Genomic DNA, 10,000 nt, shown 5'->3' on the forward strand with positions numbered 1-10,000 from the left:
CACACTAAACTCTCTACAGCACACACTAACAGCATCTGAACGGGATGCCATCTTGGAGTTTCTCTCACAATAACTATGCTAAATGTGCCAAAGTTGCACTCATCTCTCACACAGGCGCAGGCGCAGGCACACGCGTGCACGCACGCACGCACGCACGCACGCACGCACGCACGCACGCACGCACGCACGCACGCACGCACGCACGCACGCACTTTTATTTTAAGGAATTTTAACAGGAATCTAATGTTCTCAACCGCACAAACACCCCCCCCCCCCCCCCCCCCCCCACACACACACACACACACACACACACACAGACACAGCTCACCTGTCCTGCAGTCGGGTCCCATCCATCCGTCCAGACAGACGCGGTTGCCCGAGGGATCGCAGCGGAAGTGTCCGAAGTAGTCGTCGAGCGGGCGGCACTGCTTGTTGCACTTGCTGCCGTAGTAGTTGTCGCCGCAGCGCACGCGGATGCGGTACTCCAGCTGCGCCGTGGGGCCCGGGTGCAGCACCGTCTGCCACGCCTCGCCCGGGTTCAGCATGCCCGTGTGGATGCTCCGCTCCACCAGCGAGTCCGCCTGGGGCCCGTCTGTGGGGGAGAGGCGGACGGGTTTAGAATAGAGTAGCACACAAATGTCCGTAGGTGACCAGACAACGAGACAACAACAACAACGAGAGAAGAGACTAGGATATATAACAACGAGAGAAGAGACCGATAGTGGACTGATGTGCAAGTCCCATGTGCAAGGGCAAAATCCAGGAGAGAGGAGGCTTAAGAATGGTTAAGTATATACAGACATTTTAACATAGATACACAGCATAGATATTAAAATAAAATGTATCAGAAGAGAGAGAAAGAGAGCTGTGTGGGGGGGGGGGGGGGGGGGAACTCATTTGTGAGGGCATGTTCAAAAGCCCCCATCGTAGGAAGCAGAGTCAGGAGAGGTCATGTTAGCAGGTGGGGCCTTCCTAGCAAGCCCAATATACTACTAAGGCTCAAAACAAGTCATACAGCACAGCGCATCCGTCTATTACACATTAGTGTGGTCCCCTCTGGAGGCTGAAAGGATGGGAAGAGTCATTAGCAGAAGTGCGCTAATGCTACATTTTACTTGCAAAACCTAATGGTCAACCGGAGTCTAAAAGGTGCTAGCCAAGGGCAGTGCACAGGTAATTTAGCCAAACTATAGGTCACTAATCTACGAGACAAATCAGTGGTCTCTCTGCTCATTCAGACATGTCTGGCAGACTCGCAGGTATAAATAGTGGACTCCTAATCTGCTTATGCTGGGCTGTATAGCTGGGCGTTTATGGGGTAGGGTCAAATCTGGGTGGTCGACAGATGACCTATGGATGACCTTCTTGTGTGGAGAGGAAAGTGTTGTAATGTGGGGACACATTACGGCAAAGTGTGTGTATGTGGCTCACCGCAAGTGTGTGTGTGTCTGGTTCACTGCAGTCTGTGGTGGGGACCCAAATGTTATTAAGCTATTTAGGATATCTACCAATCTGGTTAAGTCACCAAATCACAAACAGACACAACAAAACATTATGTGACAAGTGATTGAAGTATAGCGGCGGATAAACACTGCGAGTAATCAAGCAGACATGGCCTTACTCATTTACAAGCAAACAATACAATCCCGCTGACTGACAGCCAAACACCCACCCACACACACACTACCCACGTACACACACACACAGAGTCAGAGGAACAAAGAGCGTTTGTGGACCACCATGAGAAGCTGAGTGGCGGGGCCGAGCCTTACACGCTGATATAAACCCATAAAAGCTCTGCACTGTCAGGGGCGGCACATGTCCCCCCCCCCCCCCCCCCATCCTACTAGGTTCCTACTTCCTGTTTCCTTCCACTCAGTCTCTCAGTCTGCGTCCGGGACAGACACTCATCCACGACACAGTGCACAAGTGCTTACGAGGGGTTATTTATTATCCGAAGCACCATGGAGTGAAGGAGTGGAGGTTTGTCGTAACGAAGACCGGCTCACTCAATGGTGCCCCCTTGACAGACCTGGGTGGTCCGTCCCCCCCAATCTAGCCCAGGACGGAGAGAAACGCAGTGACTGCCGTCCGCTAACTGTAGCGTTAGCCGCTCGCTAACAGCTACTTGTTCGAACTGAACACACATGGAGGGGGAAACGGAGGCCCAGCTTCTGCCAAGACTGCCGCTGGCCACATGCAAATCTGTGCCAAAAAAAGTGAATGCTCCTTTGCTTGAATATATAAATAAATATACAAATACAAAACGTAAGTAAATAAATAAATAAATAGGTAGGTGGGAAGTCAAATGCTACAGGCTGCCGTGGCATTGGCAGTTTGCCACATCAGATGGCCCAAGTGGAGAGGCCACAGGCCACCACCAGCACAGGAGGAGGAGAGCATGTGTGCCTGCAAATGTATGTCAGTGTGTGTGTGTGTGTGTGTGTGTGAGAATTAACGTGCAAGTCAATTTGTGAATGTGGATCAGCTTGAGAGAGAGAGAGAGAGAGAGAGAGAGGGAGGGAAGAAAAGCGAGTGTGAAGTTGTGTGTGTGTGAGCGTGTGTGTGTGTGTGTGTGTGTGTGTGTGTGTGTGTGTGTGTGTGTGTGTGTGTGTGTCTCTCTATCTGCTATCTGAAGGAGAACTGTTGCTGGGTAGAGATGGGCAGAGCACGCTACAGACCGGCACCCCATTCCAAAGCAGCCTGCTGCCTGACTTTCAGCATGCGCAACGGCTCGGCGCTGCTGTCTTGTTAGCCCTTGAAGGATACTCAAACACACACACACACACACACACACACACCTCCCCCAGTTGTCATGCAGCCCACGTTCTCCACACCCACAGAGTCGGAGGCGGGCGACTGGTGCGCTGCCCGATACCGTCCCACCCGTGCATCGCGGATCGGCTCGGTGGCGCGAACGCTAACGTTAGCGCTCGCATTAGCGATTCCGCCCGTTCCCAAGCCTCCGCCTGTCCGCCTGTCCGCCCGCCCGCCTGCCTGCCTGCCTGCCTGCCTGCCTCCCCACAAAGAAAGCAATCTTTATCGCAGTGGGATCGCAGACGGCAAACAATCGTCGTCGCTGGAAACAGGAGGCCTGCAGTTTCCTCCGTTCCACTGCCTCGACTCGGACAGACGCACACACGCACGCACGCACACACGCACGCACGCAGGCACGCACAGCACATGCAAAACATAAACAAACAAGTTCTCGCGTTCACACATGAAATAAGGCAAAGCACAAACAAAACGTGCATGCATGCATGCACACACAGTCCTAGACCCCCTACCTCCTCAACACAAACACACACACACACACACACACACACACACACACACACACACACACACACACACACACACACACACACACACACACACACACACACACACACACACACACACACACACACACACACACACACACACACACACACACACACACACACACACACACACACACACACACACACACACACAGGCAACATATACAAACAGAGGTAATGCATAGAAACACAATTACTCGCTCCTGCTCTCTCTCTCTCTCTCTCTCTCTCTCACACACACACACACACACACACACACACACACACCTTCCTCCCCATCTACTGACAATGTCAGACGTATTAAGCAACAATAACAGAAATAGCGCTGCCGCTCCAGATAAAGAACAATGGTGCCGGGCTCGCCGGCCTCTGCGCAGTGTCCAAACAGCCTGCCGTCCAGAGCCCTTCCTGCCGGCCAAACACAATGCTGCGGGCCCTTTCCTGAGGCCTGGGGGGCCCCACGGCAAATGAACACACACACACACACACACACACACACTCTCTCTCTCTCTGTCTCTCAGACACACACAAAACACTGGAGCACTCTTTCTCCTGCGCTCTCTCTCTCTCTGTCACACATACACACACACACTCGCTCTCTCTCTCAAAAACACACTCTTTCTCTCTCTGACACACACACACACACACAGGAACAAATATGTGCACTTATGCACTCAAAAACACATACCACTTCACCTTCACACACTGCAATTCTTGCGCTTGGCAAAACATCATACACATTCGTCATGTGACACTCACCAAAGAAAAGAAAAAAAAAACCCTCAACAATTCACACACACGTACACAAACACTTCACTACTTGGAGCGCATTCCTCACTGACAATCTCAGACGCGCCATTCATCACACACTACACACACACACACACACACACACACACACACACACACTACACACACACTACACACACTCTTCGCTGGTTGGCTGCACCAGTGGGAATGCGGCGTGTTTCAGGCATGGAGAATGCACACACTGCTCGTCGTCGTCGTCATGTGCGCGCGGTGTCATGCCCTTTGGCATCGGCCTTGTCCCGCGCGTCACATGAGCCTTGCTCAGCATCGTGACTCCGCTGATCTATGGAGAGAGCGGCGCGGCACAGCAACTGCTTCAGAAGCCTCCAGAACTTCACAGCCCCTTGGCCTTGCCATTCCCACTCCCGAGTTCTCAGAACACACTTCAGCTCACAGGTTAGCTAGGTTAGCGACAGTACAGGTTAGCTAGGCGGCGACGTTGGAAATACCACCTCAGCTGCTAGTGGCTGCAATGATTCATTGATTATTCCCCAACCATTTTTGAAATGGATTAAAATCAATTTGTGTCATTTCTTCAGGACAAATGAAGGGCTTTAGGAGGAACGTTTTAATTCATCAATCTCATCAATCAAACAACTAATCGATCGATATGAATTGATGGTGGCGTTAAATGAGTTGAAATGAGTTAATTTGTGGGAAAACCAACGCACGCCTGTGGTTTTTGCGAGGTGCTGGTCGCAGGATGCATAAACGTACAGGTAAAGTGAAAGAAACCGCGCACACTCATTTTCCCGATGCCAGTTTTACTGACACAACGTTTCGGCCTGAGGCCTTTTTTTCAAGTTTGAAATGAGACCAACCGAACCAACGCAAGTCTGGGAGACTGTTCGGCCCCGAGGGTTAGGCAGCGCCGCAGGCGGAGTGGACACAGTGCGTGCTGGCGTCGGCTCCATGGGAATTCACCTCCGGCTGGGACACACACAAACAAAGCCTTTGTCTTCCCACCTCCCAGACGTGGGATCCCGTGAGGCAAGATCTGCTCCGCTCTGTGTGTGTGTGTGTGTGTCTCTCACGTCCTGGGAACGGTAGGAAAGCCTGGGAGCTGTGCATGTGCGTGTGTGTGTGCGTGTGTGTGTGCGTGAGAGAGTGTATGTGTGAGAGTGTATGTGTGAGAGTGTGTGTGTGAGAGTGTGTATGTGTGTGTGTGTGTGTGTGTGTGTGTGTGTGTGTGTGAGTGTGAGAGTGGTGGGGTGTTGCCTTTATTATACGAGGCTTCCAATAAATCACCCAGCCACAAGCTATTCCATGACACATCCCAGATAGAGACTTTGGCAATGACGTTTGGTACGCCACACAGAGCAGAGCAGAGCAGAGCAGCACAGAGCAGAGAGAGCCTGTGTAGGCTGCACCCTACATCCTACATCCTTGTGTCCTTGGCAGCGCTCCGCTTAGGATCCTCCAGTAAGGTCAGAGGTCAGAAAGGAATGTTCCCACGTTCCTCCGCGGTGTTTCAGAAAGCATCACAGGATGTCTGTCCGTCACTGTCCGTCTGTCCAGTCCGGTCTCTTCCTTTCGGTAGTTCCGTGCCTGTCCTGCACTGTTCTGCTTTCTCTGAGGCCACGATGAAGTGCTCAATTACTGACCAGCTGCTTCACACAACATACTTCTGTAACTTCATTCGTGTGTGTGTGTGTGTGTGTGTGTGTGTGTGTGTGTGTGTGTGTGTGTGTGTGTGGCAGGGCACGCCTGCTTGGCAGCCATTTTGAGCGTACATTCTAGACCTTTCTCTGGTCACACTAAAATAAAAAAATAATAAAATAAAAACTCTCCACCCTTGTCCCTCACCTCTCTCCCTGAATAAGAGTCCAGGAGTGTCTTGGCCCCCTTATGGCCAACTATTTCAGCACATGCTTTTGAGGAGAGGGAGGAGAGGAGAGAGAGAATGAAACAGAGAGAGAGAGAGAGAGAGAGAGAGGGAGGGAGAGGGAGAGGGAGAGATGGAGTGATGAAGGGAGGGGGAGGGAGAGAGAGAGGAGACGGAGAGCGAGCGAGAGCAGAAGGTGATTTTATTCCACTGCACATGTTTGCATGTGGGTCGGCAAAGCAGCGAGGAATTTTATTGTCATCCTGTGCTAATCAGCGTCTGCACTTCAGAAAAGGAGCTCTTCCTTGCCAACCCGCGTCTTGCCAGCCAGAGGTCCCTTCCTCCCTCTCCTGCTCTCTCCATCTCTCCCCCCCTCCCCAACTGTAGCCTCCTCTTCTCCTCCCTCTTTCCATCTCTCTCTTTAGCTCATTCTCAGTTTCCAACTGTCTCTCTTCATCTCATTCTCTCCCTCTCTCTCTCCACCTCCATCTCCAACATGCATAGGATACATTCTTCCCTCTCTCGCTCTTTCCCTCTCTCTCTCTCTCTCTCCCTCCATCTCCAGCATGCATAGGATACATTCCTCCACTGACCCCCGTCCTCACAACAATTCCTCAAGCGAGACAAAAGGCGGCCGGTCTGCGGCGGACAGAGCCGTGGCGGGAAAACAGGATGCAGCTGCGGTTCCGGTGGCGCCCCGTAAACCGCCAACCACCACTACCCCCCCCCCCACCACGCCCCCCCAACCTCGCCCCATACTCAGCCTCCTAGGTCCCCAATTACCCAACACAGACACACACACACACACACACACACACACACACACACACACACACACACACACGTACACTGATGGACCCTCCATGGTGCTTGTGGGGGATTGCCCTCAGACTACAGTTCAATGGTGTTATGGCTGGTTCAGCTCATCCAGGCTGCGTTCCTCTAATGCCAGCGCCAACCATTAGTCATTTCCCTCCCCGAGATACGTCTGTACTAGGGCTCCTGTTTTCAGGAGAGAGAGATGGAGAGGAGTGTCTGTGTGTGTGTGTGTGTGTGTGTGTGTGTAGCAGACTGCAGGGCGGTGGCGAAGCTCATCCGTGCGTCTCTGTCTCGACGGGGGAGCGGCAGGCCTGCTGCTCGGCAAACTGGAGCGAGTGCACGGTGCCGGGAGCTGGCAGCCATTCCTGAGCAGTTATCACAGCAGAGGAGACTGGCTCTGTGTGCGTGCGTGTGTGTGTGCATGTGTGTGTGCGAGAGAGATTGAGAGCGAATGTCTGTGTGCTTTTACGTGTGTGTGAATGTCACTCTATGTGCAGAAGTCTGTGTGTGTGCATGTGTGTACACCCACATGCACGCAAGTGCGTGTGTGTGTGTGTGTGTGTGTGTGTGTGTGTGGATTTCAGTGTGTGAAGCAAGTGGGAAATCAGGACGGTCTACAGTATGTTAACCAGCAGCTCTCCCATCATCTAGCCTCTCCCTCTCCATCTCTCAATCATCTAGCCATCTTCTTCTCCACCTTCATCATCTAGCCATCTTCTTCTCCATCAGGATCTCCATCCTGTTCACGCAACACCCTGTAGGCCTCAACACCCTGCCCTACCCCGCCCCCCTCTCATCTCCTTTCTTTTTACAACTCAGTTTTTCCTCTCATCACCTGCCAGACAAGCCCAGCAATTCAGTTCAAGCTTGGGCCTTCACCGCTTTTATTTTACCAGAAGCCAGAAGCTTCATCATCAATCAGTCAATCATATCCCAGGCAAGTGTGTACCAGTAGGCTACCGCTGTGTGTGTGTGTGTGTGTGTGTGTGTGTGTGTGTGGGCAGGATTTATGGAGCATGACAACGTGTCGGTGTTGGAAGTGCCGCTTCTAAACCCACCCATCTCAGGCCTGCAGGTGTGCGTCCCTGGCCTACAGTACGTGCCTGAACATCTCTCCACTGAGACGCACAGGAAGCTCTGTGCATGGGGAGGGCCAAACCTCATTTGTGCAGCCACACACACACACACACACACAATGTAAAAACACTGCAGTCACGCGCCAACCCAAAACAACAGCGTACAACTCCTGAATTATGTGAACGCAATCGCAAGCATCGGCGGTGGAGGCCAAGAGGAAGTGTACCATGACATCCAGTCCTGGGGTAGGCTAGTCTCGCTGACAGAGATAGTCAGCCCGATAAGAGGACCGTAGTAAGACACTCCCAGGAGATCTGGGTGGGATTCTCTGCTTTTTGTTTTTGAAAAGGTGCAACACACACACACACACACACACACACACACACACACACACACACACACACTTACGCTAGCAAACACAAAGCCAAACTCTTTTTTTTTTAACTCACACTGCGTGCAAAAACTCGGCCTGCTGTACTCCCCTACACACACACACACAAACACACGCACACACTGATTCATACACAAAAATACATATGATGTTGTGCACATGATGTTGTGCACATTCTTGTTCCCTTGCGTTCCAGCTCTAACAGCAACCCTTGCAGGTCAAGAACCCAAAACAAACTGCAATGCACACCAATGAATCCACTACAGCAATCCAACTCTTCACTTATTCCCCATAACGCTGCACACAAAGTCATGATCACTTTGGAGAGAGAGAGAGAAAAAAACAAGTTGGGGTTCCCTTTCCCCAATGATGCTCACAGGAAGGTGACTGGAGGCTGTACTTACTTGCGTTTTGGGTCGTGTTGTCCCAGTCCCAGGCTTCCAGAATGAGGGTGTAGGATCTCTGAGGGAACAAGCAGATGAGCACATATTGAGCATCAAAAGAAATGATAGTCAACAACAACAACAACAACAACAACAACAACAACAACAACAACATTGCATTATCAAGCACTTCTCAAAGCATCCAAGTCAGGTAATGCAAACTCATCTGATACACCTACACCGCAGTTCATTTAAGAGAGTGGTGTTTTCAGTAGCATGCTCTACCCATGATGCATATAGATCAACTTCATATGACATGTAATCCTCTATACACGGTCTTGTACGTACAGCATAACTGACAATTAAGTCGACGTTGACTTTGACATATTTGGAATATCGCCTGGCTGCACTCAGGGGTGCCAAGTTGAGCTCCAGTGGCCACTGCCAACATCCTGTCAGACGGGGACGATCGCGAAGCCTATAGAATCGCCGCAAAGGGCCATGTGGCCACTTCTGACATTTCACACGGCAGGACCTTTGACCTTAAAATTAGCAACCACAGTTGGGGGTAAACAACAGTTACGGCGGTAACCGTTTCCAAGGCGTTGCCTTGAGTGGCGAAGGAGCGAAACAACACCTTATCTGAGCACCTGTTGTCTGTGTCCGTTGTGATTGAGGAGCTTCCAAAGCTGTGAGCCATATTAATAGAATGAGATATAATTAATGAATTACTCCAATTTGATAGGCGAAACTGTTGCTATGCAAATGTCTTCGTATTATTAGAATCTGGTCTGAATTGGTACTCGAGTGTATAAGTAAGTGTGTGTGTGTGTGTGTGTGTGTGTGTGTGTGTGTGTGTGTGTGTGAGTGAGTGAGTGTGAGCGTGTGTGTGTGTGTGTGATAGTGTGTGAGTGTGTGTTTGAGAGTGGTGCTAACTGTGCTTGGGGGTTGGGAGTACACTTCAGTGAAGCGGGTGGGGGCTGGGAGAGTGCTACTACAGTCAGGTGATGGTTGGTTATGGGCTGCTTTGCTAATAAGAGAGAGATGGAGAGGCGTGTGTGTGTGTGTGAGTGTGCGCATGCATAAGGGAGAGTCTGTGTGTACGTGCGTATGTGTGTGTGTGTGTTTAAGGGAGCATGTGTATGTGTGTGCGCGGGCGTAAACCAGATCGATTACACCCAGCGAGTCCCTCTCTCCCTCTCCCTCTCTCTCTCATCACGGCCTCTCTCTCTCCCTCTCTCCTCACTGCCTCCATCTGAGTCGGCATGTCAGATTACAGTGCTAGTGGAGGCGTGTGACACCAGGCCAGCAGCCAACGCTATGCTGACAGCAGCAGCACACACACACACACACACAGAAGATAGCACGCTAC

The 10,000-nt window shown here is 51.4% G+C and overlaps 1 protein-coding gene across 1 annotated transcript in view; it reads right to left on the minus strand.

The window, feature by feature from the left end:
- jag2b (jagged canonical Notch ligand 2b) overlaps positions 1–10,000 on the minus strand; it is a 58,262-nt gene that overhangs the window by 30,158 nt on the left and 18,104 nt on the right. Inside the window, exons 3-4 of the mRNA XM_062550268.1 lie at positions 8,650–8,707; positions 329–592 (exon numbers count right to left, since the gene is read on the minus strand). Of these exons, the coding sequence (XP_062406252.1) occupies positions 329–592; positions 8,650–8,707 (322 nt within the window). The remainder of the gene's footprint in view (positions 1–328; positions 593–8,649; positions 8,708–10,000) is intronic.

Source organism: Sardina pilchardus, chromosome 12, assembly GCF_963854185.1.
Source record: "Sardina pilchardus chromosome 12, fSarPil1.1, whole genome shotgun sequence".
NCBI classification, from domain to species: Eukaryota; Metazoa; Chordata; class Actinopteri; order Clupeiformes; family Clupeidae; genus Sardina; species Sardina pilchardus.